The sequence below is a fragment of the Psittacula echo genome (genome assembly GCF_963264785.1).
Source record: "Psittacula echo genome assembly, chromosome: 5".
NCBI lineage: Eukaryota > Metazoa > Chordata > Aves > Psittaciformes > Psittacidae > Psittacula > Psittacula echo.
In genome coordinates, this window is record NC_137739.1 from 4,796,134 (window position 1) to 4,818,015 (window position 21,882).

Sequence of the window (21,882 nt, forward strand, 5' to 3'; positions counted from 1 at the left end):
AGGAGACCGTTGCCACGGAGAATGTTACGGAGCGGGTCCTGGATGCGCTCAGAGCGTCCCACGCGTGGTCTTCGGTCGTGTCGGCCTCCATGGGAGTACGGAGAGGGTCAGGAGGAGGCCCTGTGGGTGCTCCAGAGGCAGTGCCCGTACGGGGGTGCTCTCAGGGCCGTGGCTCTACGCTTGTCCCTGCGTTCCTCTCTCTACACGCTGCCGGGGTTCCTGCCGCTCGGGGCCGCTTGGCGGCACTCGTAGTCCGCAGCCGGACCTAGGCCCGCCCGCCTGCTTGTGCGCGAACGCGCCGGTGGAGCCTTTGCAGGCGCGGGTCGCTCTCTCCCGGTCCCTCTGCGCAGGCGCCCTTGTCTCCCGCTCAGCCGTCGCGCGGCTGGTTGCCATGGTTTCAGCAACCCGGAAGCGCTGGCGGTGGGAGCCTGGGCTGCTGCGGCTGCCCTCAGCCCGCCAAGGCCGCAGGGGGGAGGAGCTGGTAAGGAGCGGGCGGTGGGGAGGAGGAGAAGGCCTCAGGCCGGCCTTAACCTGGGTCCGGCCTCGGCCCCGGAGCAAAGCCTGGACTCCCCTCAAGCTGGACGGGCTGGTGAGGCGGTGACTAGGAGGATGGCGCGGGGGGCGGTTAGGATTTGATTCCAGGTGGAGGATTTGAGGCCCTTTAACGGGACCCACCATGTGCTCTTGTCTGTCGTAAGTGGCTCTAGTTGGGCTTGCATTCCAAAAGCAAAGGGAGCGTGGGGGTTTCCAAGGACTGGTGTTTTTGTTATTGCGCGTTAATATCCTGGTGAATGTGGTGTTGTTTACCATCTCCTATCAAGGCTGAGTGCCTTCTGTATTCTCTGATTCCTAATGCGATAGCTGCAGTTGGGTAGAGAGATCTCCCACAGTGAGAGGCCTTAAAATAACAGCAAATAATCAGTGTGCTGCATGGAACATTGCCTCAGGAAATTAAAAACTGTATGGCATGGTGTGTGAGATGTATACTTGCTTGTTCTCAGCCAGCACAAAAAGCTGGTTTACTTGCTCTGCTGTTGTCAGTCCCAGGGTCTGTTATGTCAGCCAGGGTTCTCAAAAAGTACTTAACTTGGCCCTGCTTCTTACAGACATCGGCATCTGTCCAAAGACTCATGCTGCAGCTGTGAGCCCAATGGAGACAGCACCAAGTGAAGATGTTCTTTTTGCAAGGGCAGCGTATACTCAGGTAACTTGAAAGCCAAGCAGATTTTTGCTTCTACAGTGGAAATGTCTATATTTGAGAAGCAGAGAAACTTGTTAGCTCAAGCTGAGGAAAAGTTAAGCACTTCTTTGATTCCTTGGTTTGGGATTTTTTATCCTCAGCCTGATCATTTCTCCAGTTGAGTTTACTTGAGTTCCCATAGCATAGCATAGGAACAAGTCAATGAGGAAGAGGACAGATGGATGAGTTGCTGCTTAACTTTTACCAGTGGACTGATGGTGGGAATTTGTGCAAATCCAGCACCATGGAAGATGAGGCACCAGAAGGTTCACCTGTTGTAATGCTCTGCGCTGAAGGGCGTTAAGTCTCTGTGGCTTGAGGCTGAAGTGACTTGCACTGTGTCACACAGAATGTTTGTGTTGGAGCAAATGATGCTGGGTTTTGCAACAGTGGTGACACATTTACCATTTGAATTTATTGCACTCTAACTTTGTTGTGATAGTAAAAGGATACAAAGTTTTCTGGGTGTGTATTATAACCAATTGTTAATAACATGTGTCACAGTTAGTATCTCTTATTTCCCAGGGAGATGACGGCCCGTCTGCGATTATCTGTGAATCGGATCCAGAATTGGTGAGTTGTATTTATGGAGTCCTGTGGATGAATGCTTTAAAAGGCCTCTTGGCATGTTCTTGCACACTTTACATCAGCATGATGTCTACTGGTTGGTAAGATACCCTTCAGAGGGATAGCTAACAATGTTATTGCAACGGAGTTCATTCAAAAACCTCTAACTCCAGATATAATTTGGTTTCTGAATTCTCAGCACTGGGGGTTGTAAGTGATGTTTGGCTTCATTTTGCTGTTCTATCAAGTTATGGGCCTATGTAATCCTTTTACAGAGTTTTAATGGAATTGAGTAAGGTTTTCCTTTAGCGAAATGCTTCTATAGATTAGCCTCTACTCTGTGATCATCTTGAATTTGCTACTGCTCTTACTTAATACCAGTGGGGAAGGTCTTAGTATTCTGAGCATGAATAGACTACTTCCTATCTGTAGGGTAAAACCTCAGTAGGCACCACCTTAATTCTGGTGACTGTTGCCAAATCTGCATATACTTACTGTGTTTTTAACACAAATTATCTTCATACAAAATGGAGCTTGAAGCCAATTTTGAGATTTTACATAGAATCTTTGAAGAGTGGGAATATTTTAAATACATAAAAAATTCTTTCTCTCTTCCAGAAGTTAAAGAAGCAACTTTTTACCAAGCCTCCAAAGTTACCAAATAGTGAGTAGCAAAATTTTTTCTTCTGCTTCTGTTATTGCAGAACAAGAGATTTGTGGGACACAGGAACTAGAAGATTCACTTGAAACAACATCTTATTATTCTCCTTAGAATTATTTACTGGAGTGTGCAGAGCACACCTATTTGCGCTTTGTTCTATAACCTGTGAAGTTAGACTTTTATAGGCTAAATACTGATGTTAATAGGTTAGGTGCAATTCTTGCTTCTTCAATATAAACCACTTCCTTCTTATGTATCACTTCTAATGGCAAGCATTCTGAATTTCTTTTTCTTTTTGGAGAAATGTTGATACTTGCTGTACAGAAAGAATCTAGAATCCCTGCACCTGTCTACCATCCTGTAGATACCTGTGTCTGTAGAGTAAGCAGTTCTCTTATTTGTTGGTTGGTTTTGTTTGTGTTGTTCTGTTTGGGTTTTTTTCATGTGACCTTAGAAGTTCAATATTATTATTAAATCTGCTGTTTTAATGTGGGGTTTTATCTTTTTGGGGGGGCTTTATGTTTCTTGCTTTTCCATTTACTTTCCTTTGTAGGTCCAGTGAAGGTTTCAAAGAAGACTTTACCTCAAAGTGTTGCTGATTGTTTTGTTTCTAATAAGTTAAATAATGTTGTACTTTTAAATTTGGCTTTAGGTTGAGGAAAAGGCATGCTGTACATCTATCTTAATGCTTTTCCTGAAATTTCTTTGCTTGCCTAAAGGATGGAATTTAAAATAGCTGTTTCATTTCCACTATGATGTCTGTGACATTGTTTCTTAATGTATGTACTTCTCTTGGTGATTTGAAGAGTAAGTCGTTAGTCCATTTAGCGCACATCCGTACTAATAATCTAAAGTGGAATTACTGTCAGTATTTGAACCTGACTGCCATACCTGAAGTAGTAATGTGAGGGGTTCCCCAGAAGTTGCATTAGATCGATTCTGTTCTTCAATTACTGCAAGAAAATGTACGTTAGTTCAAAGGTTAATTTAATAAATGAATTCAGACATGGGGGCATTGTACAGTTTGGATGGGCATTCTTACGTGTAACTATTTCTTCATGTGTTAAGTCATATTACTGTCATTGTGCCTCTTTCTAAGCATCTTTATTTCTTTGGGAATTAGATTGATTTTTCTTTATAATTTTTTTTTTCCTGTAGTTTAATGTCCCATTGCTCCTTAGAAACCAGTATGTAATATGCTGTTAATTCCTGTTTTTATAAGTAATAGGGTTGTGTGTGTGAGTCTTGAAGTACGAGACAAAGAGAATTTTTGTGACCTTGAGCTTTTTAAGGCAACGCTGAGATATTTCCTTTTGTTATAGGATCTCCATACAGCACACAACTGTATTCCAGAAAAGCTGCAGTTTGGCCTTCTCTTCAGGGAACAGGCAGTGAATATCTTGAGAGTGCAGCTGTAAAAAACCGAAGGCTAAGATCACTGAAACAAGGTATTGGTATAGAAAATTTATCTGCATATATGGATAAAAATCAGTGTTGTGGAGAGCTTAATGTATAAACTCTTAAAAAATAGATTTGTGTTTCATTATGGGCTACGTACAAAATCATTTCATGATTTCATGATTTTTTTGTTTGCGTGGTTGGAATTATCTAATCTTAAGCACTGGCATTTATAGACGAAATAATTAAAACATCTGGAGCTTTCTGTATTGCATTTGCTCAAAATAAGTCCACAAAGTTAATTCAGAGTTATCCCTGTTTTTTGCATTTTTTGTTCCATTTTTATTGGCAGGAATAAGCTATCCTCTGAAGTCAGATTTTGACATGGGGCATGTGCAAGCTGGTTTTAGTAGCACTCCGGAATATTTGAAGGAAGTTCTAGGAACAAAGAACCCGAAACATTCTCGTTCTTCTAGCAATGGTAAACTATGTAATGGTGTGGTAGATGAAAGTTAATGATCTTTGTTCTCTATGTAAAAGCACACACTCCCTAAGATCTTAGCTTTGGTAAAGCAAAAGCCGTGTTGGTTTAGCCTGTATTAAAATATGTGTAGAAATATGATCCATGAGATAAGTTTTGAGATTTCTGAATTGGATAAGACGGGGGGTTCCAAATTTTTGGGAGCAATGAATCACTATTAGCTTTCAGAACTTTCTGCAAATTGCCATGCATTTGCAGCTGAAAACGTTGCAAATATAATATGGTTCAATGGGCCAGCTGTAGACAATTTATTGTGACTTTGTAAAACATAGTTTAGGAACCATTGATAGAAACCATCTGCTTGCCTCAAATTCTATGTAATTGACTCCTTTTACTTCTTCTCTTGTTTTATCATGTGGTTGTGATACTAAATTAATTGAGTTTTATGAGAAGAGCAAAATGCAAAACTTTTATCCTGCTTTTCTTAAAGGAGAACTGTAAGCTTAAAAAATTCCACTTCCTTTTGAAACAACACCCTGTCGGTAGTACACAGCTTCTGGCAACTTTAAAATGTGGTAAACATTTACATGTCAGGCAGAAATAGAGAAATAGATTATGGTCATCTTTTAGAAGTCTTTTGTAAATATTTTCTTTGGGATGAGAAGACTGCAGTCTTCTATGAAGTGTAGAGATGATGTTGAGATGATATTTCAATCTAGCACCATACAGAAGAAGTTAGGAATAATTGGCTGTAAAATTGGGCAGAAGTTTTATACAGTAACATTTGCATTTCACCTCCATTTCTAAAATCAGTTTTCATGCGTTAAGCCTAGTTTCCAGTTTAGTGCTGTTCTAGGTATTTTTCTCTAAGGTTTCTGATTAAAAATACTTCTTTTGGATCTGCTTATTTTACATACCTTTTTCTGTAGGCTACATTCCTGGAAATCCTAACTACAGAGAAAAAGAAGATATGTATGATGAAATTATAGAACTGAAAAAGGTACAATCTCTCTGATACTTACATAGAAAGTCACAGCGTTGCTCCATCCAGACCTTATTGATTCAGATTACTTTGGTTACTACTACTGGGACACCCACCAAATTTTTTTTGCATTTGTAATGTAAGGCTAAACTAAACTTGTATCTGTTTAAGGCAATTTCACTGTTCTTATGGTGTGATAGATGCTTCTGAGTACTGGATGTGGAAGCCTTGAGGTATATCCAATGCTGAACCGCAGTCATGGCCCTAGCTGGATGCTGAAAAGGTTCATTGCGTTTGGTTTCTTTGTCTCCACCTCCTTTTTTTTTGTCTTCCCTCTTTCCTGTCTGTTACTCATCACATTTTAATACATTTTCAGTTTAGTGCAGTGAAACATGAAACATGAAGCATGAGGACTTGGCATGTTGAACAATAGGGTTACCTATAGGCAAACGTCTTGGCTGTTGTAGATCATTTGTGTAAGGTTGTCTTTCTGTTAAACCTGTTCTTTTTATCTTTGCCCTGTCACCTCCTTTATCTGTCAGCCCTGGTCCAGTGTGGTGGTGTCTTTTTCAGTTCTTCTTTTTTCCTCTTCATCCTCACCATTATAATTGGATTGTTTTTGACATCAAAACATGTTTCCATGTGAAAACTCAGTGCATTTCTATTTCTGAAATATGCTTACGATTTTTTGCCCCCTCTTTCAGACAATACAAGCTCAGAAAATTGAGAGATATCAAATGAAAACTAAGCTTCGTCGACTAGAAGAAATGATCAATAGAAAGGATAAACAGATTGAAAAACTGTTGGATCCTTTCAAGGTGACTATTTCTTGGGAGGTATAAAAGTAGGGCAAGAGTGCTGAGCAGTGTGATCCTCTTCTTGTCTCTCCAGGTTTCAGAAGTCGGTAGTGTGTTTGTTTCTAGGAATGATGATCTCCAATATGAGAGGTGGTTGGTTGATGCGAAGGGATTTCTGTTTTGTGTATCTCAGCTTGCCAGCTCAGTTCAAAGGAAGATCATGCCATAATGTGCAAACAAATTTACTTAGCAAAGGTACTTAAGGAAAAAATGAGATGCTGTCTCTGTACAGGCCTGCTTTCTGCATATTTTTCCTGAGAGTAAAAGGGATTTAACCTCTTGCATGGTGACTGATGCAGGCAGTCCTGAGACCTGAGCCAGGAAGTAAAACAAGCTTTATTGTCAGGTCCACAAGGCTGAGAAGCGTTTAGGGTCATGGTCAAAAGACCTGAATTTCATGGAAATCCTTGTGGCTCTCACTTTCTGTGTGCAGTTCTACATCTTGGGAGAAGCGTGCTAATATAAAACAATGAGCACAGGGGCCTCAGAACTTAAGCTATTGGACTGTTTAATGACTGTGGAGAGGAGTAGGATAGAAAATTCTGTGAAAAGAGCCAGCGATACAATCAAGTAGCAAGGTTGGTCATTTGCTTTATCTGTCTTACAGGGCTCCGAGATGGCACAAGCTTTGTCAGAAAAGATGAACAATAATGGATGGGTAATAGTTTCTTCGTTACCTTTTGCTTTCCTTTTTCCCTTTTTCCTCTTGCCAAGCTGAAACGCTACCGATTTAAATAAATAATGAAGTGAAGTAAGAAGGAATAAGCAATTAGGGAGTCATGTAACCATTATTTCTATAGTCAGATAAGAAACCAGTAACAAAGATCTGGAATTAACATTACTTTAGGGAGCTTTCTTTGTTATTGTCTTGAACGTGTTCAGGGAGCATTCTCCCTATTACTGGCTTCTTTGAATTTAGCAGGGTGATGGGCAAAATGTTTTTTATTTAATGATTGTTTGCAAACATTATATCTGTGGTAACATAACCAGCTTAAATTAGGTATCTGAATTCATCAGTGTTCGCTTTCACAGAGGGTAGCAGACATGCATATGATTTACTAAGCACTGAAGTATGTAGGAATAAGCGTATCTAGTTAGGTACAATTTATAAAGACAGAGGAAGATTATGGAGAAATAGAACTTCAGTGAAGAGATGGGTTATTGTAGGACTCTTGAGCTTTGTTCTTTCTGTAGGTGGCTAATGGATTGAAGCAGAAGATTCTCAAGCTACAACAATTGTGCAAGGAGAGAGACAAGACTATTAAGTATGACTTTTTTGGCTGGGGGGGAGGATAGAGGCCTGTATTGGATAGATGATAAAGGCAATTTGAAGTCCATGTGGTTTTTAATCTGTATTCTTCTGTCCCTTAAGATGTTTTAATGAACTCTTGAGAACATATCAGTAATTATAAACAGCCCATCCAGAAATTGTAAGCCAAAAAGCATTGCAGTATCTTTGCTGGTCTAACTGGATTATTCTATTTTAGCAAATTCCAGGCAGACATAAAGTCCACTAATTTGGAAGAAATGAAGAAAGCTATGGAAACCTGCTCTGAAGAGGTATGTCTGAAACGTCTTTCCATGTGCATAAGGAGAGGAAGCTTTTCAGTTGTTGAGTCAAAGTGTAAATGGACTGGTTTAGTAGAGTTATTGCAGCTTTGCTGCACCCGTAAGTGGAATCAGATTTTCTTAGATATTCTCATACCTCCAATTATTTTTCCTCAAGAAGCTGTGTGTTAACAAAAAAGGGGAACTAAAGAAATGAATGTATATCCCATAAGTGTAGTATCTAGATGAAAGCCAATGTAACAGTAGCCTGGCGTCATTGACTCTATTGCTGCCCCAAGAATCTTGTTCTGATTTTCACCTAATGGACAAATGTGTGGCATTAGCAATGTCAGCTTCCACAGCTAGCTCCTTAATGGAATCTATATTTCGTATTTCACAGGTTCATCGTCTCCAACAGCTCCTGGAGAAATCTGAGGCTATGAGGAAAAAGTACGTTAAATTCTTTTGAGGAAAAGGTTTACATATATGTGTTTGATGTATCATGTGTTATTTTATGGTGGAAAACAACTACATGGGAACAGCTTGTTTTGTCATTTAGATTGCTGGATTTGCTTTTTGGTACTGCTTTGGTTGGCTTCACAGCCTTGGCATATGTCTTAGTCACATCTTTTTCTTCTAGATAATTTTGTGGATGTGGGGAAAAAAGAGCTATTTGAGAAGTATATGAAAGCTCTGAAAATTTATCTGTTAAATAAAACCCATCTTCCCCCATAATCACACGTATTCTGATATCACTGGTGATTGAAACAAACTCACTAGATGTTTAGCATTTTATTCTTGAGTCAGATCTTCATCTTGCTCTAAAGTATATGCTGCAAAGAAGGTATTTTGGAGTAAACATTTTCCTGTGGTACAGAGACAGATCTAGAGGTCAGGGTAGCTCTTATGAGTTGTCCATGAGCAGCACTAGTAGGAAACTGTCAAGCTTGTGCTAGTGCTTGTCACTACTATGTGGGTTTATACATGGTGATGGGAATAAATAGTCTACAGAGGAAATAAAAATCAAAAGCACAACAGCAAAAGACAAAGCTCCAGTAAGACAGAAAATTAAAAGCATCTATGTAAGGGAGTGTTATTCTTGCTGACAAGAGGCTAACAGAGTCTTGTAGGATTGGAAAATTTGTTACCACACCACTTCAAAATGTGCTTGTCCTCCTGGTGTTACGTACAGACAACTGTCTTAATTTGGGGTGTAATTATTTAGGCTGATAGAAACACATGAGAACTCTTTATGGATCATGATGTATAACTACTTGTGTTTCCCTAATTCACTGTGTCTTGTGGATTGAAAAGTGCAATTTGTTTTGTCTCTGTTTTTAAAAAGATAAGATCTCTTTTGGCTCAGGCATGCAGTGACTGGCCTCTGGAGGCTGTAAGCCATCACACCTCATTTATTTACAGGTGAAAATGAGTCATCAGGTCTCTTCCTTGTCCTTAATTTATTCATAGCTTCAAAAAGCAGTGGTGGGGCAGTCTCTCTCCATTATGTGACTGTCAGTCTCTACTTGAGAGGCTGAGCACTGAAATAAGAAGTGATGTTGAAGTTCAGGACTCTGGTACATACAGTTGTAGGAGAGTGTTTCTTTCGCTATGCTTGTCTACATTATTTCTGGCTGAAGTAAATCACATTTAGCTTTTCTTTTTCAGTGTTAATGCTGAAATATGATTACTTACGTATGAAACTGTAGCTAAAAACTAGGCGACCTTTCTAGTCCTCAAAATGGTCTGCAATTCTTTCATTAAGGTTTTGCTGAACCTCAGATAATGTCACTCAGTGATACAGTGATGATTCCTATCATTTCTGTCACTTCCAATTTTTGGTTGTGTTGTGTTTTGGGTTTTAGTTTTGGGGTTTTTTTACCTTCTGCCTGGGACAGCTCATGAATAGTCATCCATGACATGTGGACAGCCTTATTTATTCGTGTATATGGCTTAATTTCATTTTCATATCCAAAAGGAAGATTAGATGCAGCTTTTCAACCTGATATGCCAACTGTAAACTTGTTTCTCCTTTTACCTTGTAATTATTCCAGTGGATGTGATGTGAGATTTCTTTGCACACTATTCTGTCATTGTCATTTGCCCAAAAGTAGGTCCGTCAGTTACTTCAAACCTTTGTTTCCATAAGTAAGTTTTTAAGAACTTTCTCATAGCAATGAAGTATGTAATCTCACTAGAAATCTATTTTGTGAACAAACTTTACAACTTTTTTCACATCTATAAAACTGAGATTTCTTCCCCATTTATTAGAAAAATAAAAAAGGCAAAGCCACTCTAATATGTTTAAAACAGCTTTAACACGTAGCAGGTTTTCCCTTTTCTGATGCCTTTTACTCCCATAACGTTGATGTTAGTTGTGTTCTTCAAATCTGTTTCAAATCTCACATTGATTGAAATGTATCTTAAATGAAGAAACAGATCTCTTTGCGGTTTACTTTTCACAGGAATAGTTTCTTTTACCCTAGAGCAGCATTCACATCTGAAAATACACTTGTGTTGGATTTGAGAGTTATTCCATCTATAGCCCTCTCTCTCTCCCAGTACAAATCTGTTTGTTAAGTGAAAGAAAGCAATTCAGAGCACGCAGGTTAGCTTTCCATGCTGAACACTTGTTTGGAGCAGTCTCCCGGTTGGCTGAATGTAGATGATTTTAAATCAGTTGTCTGTAGAGCGCCAGTAAAGCATTATAAAGATGATTAAAAAAACAAATAGAAACCCAAATAAGTAAAACCCATACAAGCACCCTTGATTATGTGTTAATGAAACAGAGGGAGGGAAGAAGTAAAAGTAATGAACTTTCTAAGTATCTTTTTTCTTTGACACAAATTAAAACAGTTGTGGAAGTGTTGAGCAAGATGGTCTTTGAATGTTTTTTCCTAACAGAATAGGTAACTCAAGTAAAAAATGCTGAGATATGCTGTTGGAGGGGGGCTGAGACAGTAACATAGTGAGGCTGTTTCACCATTTTTAATGCTGCTGCTTTGTTCTCTGCTTTTAAGTTAACTTTCTGGTTTTGATTCCATTTCAAAGTACAGAGAGCAGAGAGACCCAAAAACACCTAAAGGCACTGAATGCTGCTGTCCTGAGATTATCCAGGACCATCAAAAATTTGCAGGCTGAGAATCGGAGGCTGAAAGAAGATTTAGATCATGTACTGTGCAGTTCTCCTACTTCCAATGAAACAGAAAGTACGTGCTGAAAAGTTGGTGAACATGGGGCAAGGGATTTAGGTACATTGGAAAGGTGTGTTTGAGAGCAGGACACTACAGTGGTACAAATAAGGGAGTTATTACAAGGATGAGGATTCAGGAGGGGCAAAGGCTGGAATAAGAAGTTTCTTACAGGAGTCTGTCTGTGACTTCTGGATGTGCTGCTCCAGCCAGACCTGGGTTTCCTTTATTATTATCCCTGAGAATTCTGGACTGGAATCACTTGAAAATATAATGTTTCACTGGAAACTTTTTCAGTTGTTGAAAACTGCTGAATCTGAATGGTTTATATTGATAACTAATTGGTGTAGAAGTCAGATGTTTTAAGACCATTCTCATTTTTTCATTGGTGCACATTTACAGTTGGGGTTCAGAGGTCTTTAGATGGTCTTTTTGTATGGACACAAGTTTCAGAAAAGCAAGAACAGCGTTGACTCGCTGATACAGTTTCATGTTTAAAGCTTTGTTATTGTATTTAGATTACAGTGAGTGGAGCAAACCCAGGCTGGTGAGGCGGATTTCAGAACTAGAAAATGTAAGTGATCATAATCATAATCTTACCTGTCATGGAGCAGAAGATGCGGAACCACTGGCTTGTGCTCATGGCACACTATCAGCCTTGTGTGTTCTGCCTCATACATGTAAACTGATGTCTGTACCATGTGCTCCTTCTCCTTTTTTACTTTTCTTATACTTGTTACATGTAGATGCACATTTTAGAATTAACTCCCACTTGATCTTTTCTCATGGCTTAAATAAATAATTTTATGTTAAATTTAATTTTCTGGTTTTTTTTTTCCCCTTATTTTTCTTCATGTAAATTTTATCCTGTTTAGAAAATAAGTGCCATGGAGAATGCCAGGGTGCCATCAACAGATACCTATGAGTCAGAGGTATTCGCTCCACCATGTTCAACTTCCGAAGACCTGGATCATCCAGTCTCTCAACAGGTAGACTATGTTGAGGAATGTCATCGCCTCCAAGGGCTAGTGAAGAAACTCCAGAGAGATAAGAGGGCACTTCGAAGTTTCTTACTCAGTAAAGAGTAAGTGTGACTTTTATTTTATTTTATTACTCTTTAATATGTATGAATTAGTATTTCCTATCACGTTGTGAAATGATGTAGCAAGTTCTTCACATTTTCAGTAAGAAAATGAATTTGAAGGGTCCCTTCAGCTTTTATTTCAAAAACTACTTCTAGTCCTACTAGCCCTGTAAAATTACATTGCTGGGAAATGAGAATTTCTGCTTGTTTCTAACACATTTTTTCAAGGCATATTTCTTGCCAACCACACTGAAAAGCCTTTTAAGGATTATACGTCACTTTACACAGTAAATCTTGCTGTAAAAACTTTGTCTTATTTTTCAACATTTTGTCCTGATCTACCACTTTCTCCCTTTAAGCCTGCCTTCTGCCATGTGATGCAGTGGGAATTCTTTTCTCCGCAGTAAGCAATCGATTTGCAGTTTGTATTGCTTTGACTCATTTGATGTGTCAGTGCATAAGGGCAGGCAGGTTAATCTGTCACGTGAGCAGAGATGTGCACACAACTATGTGTTGTTGATAAGATGCTGCCTCCTGTGTAACTTGCCTCTGATCGAAAATGAATGTGTGGAGAGGCCTTTTGCTTCTGAACAACATATGCTTGCATTTTGTTTTGTTTAAAAGGGGAAAATTAAACATTTAATTACTTTACAAATTGAGAAAGCCTATTTTATGTAGGAGTTTAATCAAACAATAACTTTGTTGAAGTATGGATGTCCTAAGTATTGCTTAGATCTCCTTGATACCTTTGTAGATTAGATATCAAGCAGTTACTGGAGGCTAAGGCTGAAGTGCAGCTGCAGAAGTGTCAGAATAAGATATACAGGAGAAGTGTCAGAAAAGAGTACAGGAGAGCAGACTCTAAGGAATCACATTTTGTATTGGTGTATCCTTTCAGAACCACAAAAAATACCTGTTAAAAGTATAATTCTTATTTGAAGTGGCTAAAAATCCATATGGGTTCATCTAAACTGCAGGAAGCTGGGAATTCATTTAAGCAGAACTGTTTTGGAGGGATGGAGTAAGTTACTAGGGGAAGAATTCTACAGAGTGTTTTTAGGGGAATTGGAAGACCAAGTAGTATAGGAAAAATAAAAATAATTATTGAATTATAATAAAAATTAAGATAAATGGAAAAAGAGAGCTGCCATGTTGGCCTCAGAGACACTTTTTCTTTTTAAGAAAGAACTGTAGTATCTTTACCTTATCTTAGCCTGTGCTTCTAGACCATTGCTAATATGTCATTCCATTTACTTCATGTAATTTGTAACTAAGAATGTAATACTTCATGTATTTTGTATAACTTGATAATAATCCTGTGCAAGAGTGGCTAAAAGAAGTGATTTCATTATTGCTTTGCAGGAAAGGACTGTGACAAATATGAAACTGTAGCAGATCTAGATGCATTATTAAAAGTATCAAGGGTACCATTGTAACTTTCTGATGCTAATGTAAGGCTGTGCTATCACAACTTGAGAACTGATGTCACATAGTGTGAGGTGTCCCTGCCCATGGCAGGGGGGTTGGAACTAGGTGATCTTAAGGTCCTTTCCAACCCTAACTATTCTATGATTCTATGTCTGTTACTATGAGAAGATGTATCATGTTATTCTGAGCAGTTCTGCACTTTGGCCTTAAAAAACCCAAAGAAAGAAGACAGCCAAATCTTGTGAAATAGGCTGAATATTTTCAAAGCAGGAACAACAGGTAATTTCTACCTATAAATATTTTTGCTTTTCCAATCTTAGAGTGGAAATCCAGAACCTGACACAGAGATTAGGGAAACTGGAGCCAAAAGAAGAGGGAGAGAAGAGTCACATGGCAGAAGATAAAGTGGAAAAGGGTCTTAAGGTACAGACATATGTTTTTGTTTGTGTAGTGGTGGTGGTGTGTTGCTTTTTCCCTTTGCATCCAAGCAATAAATTGCAAATTGAGCTGATAGTCTAAATAGCTGCTAGTTGTGTTTTTTCAGAGAGGCATTAAATCTTGTCATTGAGATTTGAAATGATGATTAATTCCCAGCATTTGTTGATAAGTTCTTTCAATAATTGCCACTGCAATTTTTTGTTTTGGAGCTGTTCTCTTGGTGAGTGTCTGCCTTTGCTTTTTCCTTATTCAGTGGAATGTTGCAAAAAGCTTATGCTTTTTAACTGTTTGGGGGTTTTGACTTACTTAAAAAGAAAGACATCTGTGGTTTTCTTTATATCTTCTTAAACATCTGAACCCATTAGCTAATTTCAGTCAAGTTTTGGAGAGGGAAGAAGGTCTTGTAGTAGTTGATAGGTAAAGGGTAGAGGCACAGGTAAGTACGATAAGTCACTGGCAGACTGGCAAAAGACAGAAAACCCTTTTCAATGATTTTTATGCCGATCAAGTGCTCAATTAGGGCAATTCAGAAAATATTCATTAGCTTTTCTCTATGGATGGAATCAGGGTACTTTTCCATGGGAAGGGGTACAGGATGTAGAGCAGTAATCATAAAAATAGAGGTTTTCTCAGTTCCACTGATGATGGGATGCCATATTTGAGTAAGAATTAGGAAGGATGGATATCAAGAAATAAAATAAACCCTTATCCCCCTTGGAAATGAAGTTCTTCTGAAGCTGAGTTATTCATAACCTCTTCTGTCTGGATTTTCCAGTATCTAATATATTTGTGTACCTGTTATTCCTAAACAGTCTTAAATAGAGCTCTCATCACTTGGGGTTTTTTTGGTGCAATATGATTTAATTTGGTGTATTTGCAGTCTTCTATCCCTCTAACAAATGTTGTTGTCACTGGCCAGTAGGGATGAATGGCCACTGTCAGACATGGTTTTTTCACATGCAGTATGGTCATATTAATCTAATTCCACTAAAAACTGAAAATTGAAAATTATTACTGGGGATTTTGATGACTTGTACTTAAAAATAAATAGACCCTGAAATACGGGTAGTAAAAAATGTGAATAAAAATGTCCACTAGCTTAAGAGGATGCTGTTTTTTTATATACTGTGCAACTCCTTAGATTCTTTTTTGTGAGTTATAGGCTGATGGATGCTAGATGATGTTTTGAATACCAAATAACTTGAGCCTTTAAAAACAGCCAACAAACAGCTCCTTTTTTCCCTCTGCAGACTATATATATTCTTGGCCAGTAACCATCCTTTTATTGAAATGTTCCCATTATTTGTAATTATCACTAAGTTCCTACCAATTTTTCATTTTAATAGTGGGTTGTCTTTTTTAATATAACATGATCCATTTGCTAAACTTAAGCCTGTAACTCAGTGTTTTTAGGTTATAAATAAATCATTTTCACAGAATCAAGAGGGTTTTTTCTGAGTCTACCAAGGCTCTTATTCCTCTACTTACAATTTTATACCAACAAATTGAATTAGTCTTTTAAAATTGCAGCTAACTTTTGTTTGGCAAGTGAGGCATGACAATTAGTACGGGATAATTAGGGATCAAAAGGATCAACTGTTGAGAGGTGGAGCATGCAACCACACTTCAGAAGATATAACTGGAACAAAATTTTGTTTAGTTCTTGATTTCTTTTACCTCTAATTTTTTTCTTCAAGATAGAAGAATAGAGTTATGCCAATATACACAAGCTTTCTGTCTTGTTGGAGTCATATGGTGGCGAACTCATCAGTAAGTTTAAACAGATGATTATGGGACCACAGTTGCCAGGATGAGACATCAGAGAGCTCCCCAGTTAATTAGCACCAGTCTTTCCTGGAGAAGAATTGCAAAATCTGGTACCCTAACATTTGTTCTCAGTCTGTTGATAATATACAAGCTATTTCTGATCAACAAAGCAGTGGGTTCCTCTGTTGGAGCTCTTACTGCTTTACCAATGCATATAAAAATAGGAATATGTGTAAATGAAAACCTTTCCATTCCCATGCTCTGCTAACAGCTAAAATGGGGACAGCTATGTGTTTTGGTATAACAGGCATTTTAGATGATGAGTTTGAGCAAGACCAGTATTCCAAACTGAGAGTTTCCTCTGTAACTTCCTTCTGCCCTGCAGGTAGGATGAACATTTAACAACTCTGATGCTGATTTATTTGTAACTTGTTTCCCTCATAGAATTCCAACTTGTGTCTTTAGTGTACCAACTTAAAGATTCTGTTTTGCAGTTTTCACTGCAAGGCAAAGATCATCAAAGGAGAGAAGAAGCAGCCAGAATCATCCAGAGGTACTGGAAGAAGTATCAGGACAAGGTGAGATTCTCCTGTTGGGGAATAGTGAGGATATTCCCCTCTGAATCTTGCTCTTGTTTTAGTATGTACAGTAACCTGCTGCCAGGCTTCAGGAACTGCAGCAGTGCTTCCCAATACAACTCCTTATCACCATCTTCTCTTCCACTGCTTTGTTCAAGTCCTGCCTGCTGCTGCTTTTGCCTTTGCTCTCTAGAATCCTGTTCTTCTATTGCAAGATAGCTGGTTCCTGAATGGGGAAGTCTGGGTGAGCAGGGAAACTAAGGCAGCCTAGCAGTGCTTGAAGCAGCATCACTGCAGTTGGCCTCCTTGGAGTATGACTGAGAAGTTAAATACCCCTTGCAGAAATCCTCCCAAACAGTATAGGAGCTACATTCAACTGGGACAAAATGATGTAAAGAAGAAGCATTAACCTTAAATTTTATTTTATGGGCAGAAACATAATGTTGCTTTTTCCGTGTGTAGGACCTATGATGTGAGGTGGGTCTTGTAGATGCTTTTTAGGAAAATAAAGACAAAAGTACTATCCACACATCTTCCAAAGATGAAAAGTTTGGGTATTTTGTTCCCTTAAGTTTGTTGTTGGAGTTTTTAGGGGGAGGCAGGACAGGTATTTTCTGTGTTGTAATTGTTGAAAAAAACTGGGAAATCTTTATTAGATAATGGCACAGATAAATATAAGTTTTAACTTTGGTATTTTCTATTTCAGCAAGATGTAACTGATCTGGATGAGGTGAGTGTACTTACGACAGCCAACAAAACAGTAAAACAGATGTAATTCATATCAAAGCACATAGAAGTAACTTTTTTATTTTAAAGAAGTTTCATTGCAATACGAGCTGTTGCACCGAGATCATGTTTGTTCTTCAGGCTGGCTCCTGATCTTCCTTCTAACATCCTGGTTTTGTTTGATGTATCTCGTCAAAGTGTTTCCCTTTTGGTCTCAAATTTTCTGTACTTAATACCTTCTGCAAGGTGAACAAATTTTGATCAAACTTTGATACCAACAGACAGGATTAGAATCCAGTAAAATCTCTGAAAGACTTACTATGTTCAGTGTAATCACCACAGAGGTCTGCCAGCTTGGCTGGGTTTCTGCTTGTGCCAGAGCATCACTGAGCCTGCTGGGCTATCTAATATGGGAATGGGAGCATGTTGCTCTCTTTGTGAAATACAGGCTAGTCCTGACAGCTAGAACTTAACTGCATTTGATAGGATCAGTCCTGAACACCTCCCAGATTGAATTTAACCCATGGAGGTGTAAGTGTATGGGTTGTCACATGCTGGGCGTTCTCTGGATTGCAGCAGTGTACCTGTGAAGTAACGGAGACCTGTGTATCCCTTAAACATAAGCAAATATAAGGACATCAAAGTTTCTGTTGCACAGGGAAGTTATTTCCCCCCTGTGCCTCTTCCCTCTGGACTCTTTTGGTTTTATTTATAACTGCCATCTTTCAAAGGAGCTAATACCTACTTATTTCTTTCCATGCTAGGCAATTATTACACTTCAGGCAGCTTTCAGAGGACATTTAGGTCGACAGAAACTGTTACTGAAGAAGAGGATGCATGAGGCAAATTCTCATAACAAGGTAATTATCGGGGCAAATGGATACCCAGGCATCCCATTATGTTTAGTCTCTAGTGTAAAGTACTTTACTTCCAGACTTAATTCCCTCAATCACCCAATAATGTTGTTTTAATGCACTGGTTGGCAGCATAGCTGTCATCCCAGAAAAATACCAAGCTCATTCCATAGCATCCCATTCCATCTTTAGTTCAGTTTTAATTTGGATTAAAGCTATAATTTCTCTGCATTATGGACTGTAACTCCTCTTTTTCTTTTTTTTTTTTTTTTTTTACTGGTTATCCCATCAGGTAATAACATACCCTTTAACTTTTTAATTTGGGGTGCTGTTGAAAACTGTACTTGCTCTCAAGTGTTCACTACTGGATCCTTGTAATAATAGATAAACCTTTGTTGCTGAAGTTCAGAAAGAAGAGTCTGGAAAGCATCTTTGATGGGATTGAAAAGTAAAGGAGTCTTGCATGTGCCGTGCTCAACCAAAGAGTTCTGTCCTCTGTCACATCAAACTCGCTTCAGATTGTTCAGTTCTGAATACGAAAACATTTTCCTACCAATTAAACATTTAGTTTGTCTAAGTCATTTGCCAACTTAGATGAACATCCTTTAGAACTCTAGCAGGCTAATTTGTAATTCTCCATACAGGTTTTCTGTCTGGTTGCACTTTACATGTGCTTTTCTTTTGGTAAACTTGCCCAATAGTTCAGTAGTAGGATTGAATACTTTTGCTTGATACAAGCAGAAGATACATCTATCAGTCACAAAAGTTGTCTTAACTCCTTTGACTTCAAAAGGTTTCCTTCCTGGAAAATGAATGAACTTCCCTTGCAGGTGTTTGCACTTTCATTAATTGAATACAGATGCTTCAAAGCTTGTGTGATGATCCGATTTGCATTTCCTGCTGATTTAGTCTCATAGAACCTTAAAGACTGCAGACCGAAAGATGGGAATATTTGCTCAACTACCACTTTCAACATTGGAAGAAAGATTGTGAAAGCTTCTGTCAAGCTTCTGTGCAATCTGTAAAGGTCAGTTTTCTTTTATCTGATTGCTTTGCAGAACTCCTGCAAGTCTTCCATGTCAAACTCCTCAAGCTCATCTTCTGATTGCAAGGAGAAAGATGAGATGCTGCCATTCATCCAGTCTGTTTTCAGGGCTCACTTAGCACGTAAAGAACAGCTTGTGGAGAGGTAAGTGAGGAACGGATACTTCCGCAACGCGCAGTAGCAAAATCGGTTTTATTGCAGGAGAGGGGTAGTTATTTAATAGAATTTTCGTGTGGGTTTCTTTTATTCCAACAAAGGGAGAGCTTACTTGTGAAAAAATTCAAAGGATATGCAATTCTAAGGGTTTCTAGTGGCAGTAGCGGTCTTCCCATGTCCTATTGCATTCTGTCTTCTATATCAGTGAGAAAAAGTAAAGTAAAATAATTACTCCTTGGAAAAAAAATAAAAGTACCATTGTTATCAAACTGATAGCTAGTACACTTGCTTAATGTAAGGGGATCTGAAGCTCTGACATGTAAAAGTTAAGGGTTATTTGGAGGAAGAATAGGGAAGAGCTAGAATCTAGTGATTTAGCTCAGGAAGAATGCAGTGATTTGCTTACTGCTTAGGTTTATGGTGGCTGTGTCTTGAAAAATACTCCTTTCTCTCCAGGGTTTACTCCTCAGAAAGTTTTTAATGTTGGCTGCCATGATTACAAAGAGACTTAAGCTGTCACCTCGCTTTAGTGTTTGAGTTCACTTCTGCAAGTGATAAGCTTTCGTTTCTTGGAGGCTAGCAACACAAACTTTTCAGCATGCCCTCTGAAGACAGGCTGCAGTTACTGTTCTGTGCCTCACGCAACGCAGTATGTCTTTCTGCCCTCTGTGTTCAGTGCGCTACATGAGAAAGGAGATTCTGCAGATCACAGTCCAGAGAAGAAACCGGTTTTAGCAGGAGTCCAGAGACGACCTTCAAACTTCATGTTGTCTCTTCCTGGTAATTTCATTTCCCTCTGTGTTCGAAAGTAATGTGTGTTTTGAGTGGGTGCACACAATTTTATAGAGAACATCTGCACATGCAGATGCATAATTGGACTCTGTGTCTTCTTTTAACTTGATGACATGTTGCTTATACTGGCAAGTGCAGTCCCTTACATAAAAAAGCTTTGGCAGTATCAGTACCAGCTTCCTCACAAGTGCTTTGCCTTTTTGTCACAACTGTGGTTTGGAGGGTCTCTCTCTGATGTGAGTGGTAATTATTCAAGGAACATGATGTTCTCCTGGATTGCCTCTCTTCTCTGTTTTTAATCCCCCCAGCCCTGTAGCTGTAGTATGGTACTTTCCACTGTGCTTTGGGCCTAAAGCCATAGACAAGCTGAGAATGTTTTCATCATCCTGACTTAGTTTCTAAAGGGGACAGGCATCTGGTAAAAAGAACCATCCTAGTCAGCCATGTGTAACATTGTTTTCAGCAGTCTTCAGATGCTGCAATAAAGGGAAAAATGAAGTCCTGGATAACTTTGCCAACTAGTACTACTATAATACAAACTAGGAAGATGTCTCTCTCTTTTCTATGGCTCTTAGGCCATTTGGTTTACTTCTTGAATTCCTCATTGCTCTTTGTGAGAAGATGGAATTAAAGCCAAAGAGGCTTTTAAGAGGATGTTGGAAGTACTCAGTATGAAAGGCAAAACAATGCTGCAGATAACACAGCCTTAGACATGCAGCTTCAAAGATGTTAAAACCAAAGTGAAACAGGTTGGTTATATCCAGAGTGAGATATTTTAGGCTTTTACACACTAGCTGGAGAAAAAAGAGCAGTTTTGAGGGTGACTTGAGAAACATCGACTTGCTTTTTGTCAATGAAAAGCTGACATTCCCTGTAGACCTTCTCAGAAACAGAGCATGCTGGAAGCAACTGAGGCTGTTTCTCCAAGGAGATGGGAATAAGCCAGATTTGCAGGGATTGTGAATACAAAGGTTACCCTTCAGTGAAGGAAAATGCATTTAAGCAACTTTATTTTATTCCATATTCAGAGGCTGTTCTAGTTTGTGAAGGAGTAGATAGTACTTGCTTATTATTAACATTATTAACATGCTTATTATTAACATGCTTATTATTAAGTGATTTTAGTTATGCCTAGTGATAGTACTCAGGAAAAAAGTGCTGCAGCATCCTGTTTTGCCTGGGCTTTACTACAGTAGTTATTAGTGGTATGCTCAGTCTAACCCAGAGCAAGTAGTTATAAAATCTACCCAAGGACAAAGAATCACTAAAGCAAAAAAACCCCAAAACTAGATGCTTTGTGCTTCTGAAGAAGTGCTTCTATGACCCAAGGAAAGGTGTAAGATGAAGCTACTTTGGTAAATGCAATAGTATGCATACTCAGAGAGCACGGTCACTGTCTAGCTATGAAGTCTCTAAAGCTGAATTTTATTGCAGATTTTGATGACTTCTTGATAAGTGAAGAAGTTCGGGAAGAATTTATACCAGAAAGGATAGAGAGCCATAAGTATTCATTCAAACTTTCTTCCTTGCAGGCCTTTTCTGGTGAATATAAAAAAAATGAGAGATTAGGAGCAAAGCAAGTTGTAGTTGCTGCTGATCTTAAGCATATGTGAGGTGTTCCCAAAATCTGGGATGATGATAGAATGTGCCTGCCAGGAACAGCACCAAGGGCATCAAGGTGCCAAGCCTGGGCCCATCACTACAAGAGAGATGCTGAGGTGCTGGAGCAGGGCCAGAGAAGGGCAAAGGAAGGAGCTGGCGCAGGGCCTGGAGCACAAGTGTGATGGTGAACGGCTGAGGGACCTGGGGGGTTCAGTCTGGAGAAGAGAAGGCTCAGTGAGGACCTCATTGCTCTCCACAACTACTTGAAAGGAGGTTGGAGTGAGGTGGGATCGGTTTCTTCTCCCAGGTAACAAGTGATAGGATAAGAGGAATCAGCCTGAAGCTGCACCAGGGGAGGTTTAGACTGGATATGAGGAACAGTTTCTTCACTGAGAGGGTGCTCAGGCATTGGAACAGGCTGCCCAGGGCAGTGATGGAGTCATTGTCCCTGGAAGTGTTCACACACCCTGTAAACGAGGCCCTCAGT

General features: G+C 39.1%; 1 protein-coding gene across 1 annotated transcript; it reads left to right on the plus strand.

Annotated features, from left to right (window-relative positions):
* Window positions 1-19: 19 nt before the first annotated feature.
* On the plus strand, window positions 20-21,406 carry IQCE (IQ motif containing E; the record flags this gene model as incomplete). Its single annotated transcript, XM_080620219.1, is given in 26 exon segments — window positions 20-106; window positions 1,107-1,204; window positions 1,766-1,813; window positions 2,426-2,471; window positions 3,791-3,916; window positions 4,219-4,347; window positions 5,277-5,347; window positions 6,034-6,147; window positions 6,794-6,844; window positions 7,381-7,451; window positions 7,674-7,746; window positions 8,135-8,184; window positions 10,786-10,943; window positions 11,444-11,499; window positions 11,801-12,009; window positions 13,758-13,860; window positions 16,137-16,220; window positions 16,927-16,950; window positions 17,711-17,806; window positions 18,859-18,989; window positions 19,678-19,810; window positions 19,812-19,834; window positions 19,836-19,885; window positions 19,888-19,904; window positions 19,907-20,036; window positions 21,228-21,406. Coding segments are annotated over 26 exon segments (2,355 nt in total). The 5' UTR covers window positions 20-21.
* Between the last annotated feature and the right edge of the window lie 476 nt (window positions 21,407-21,882).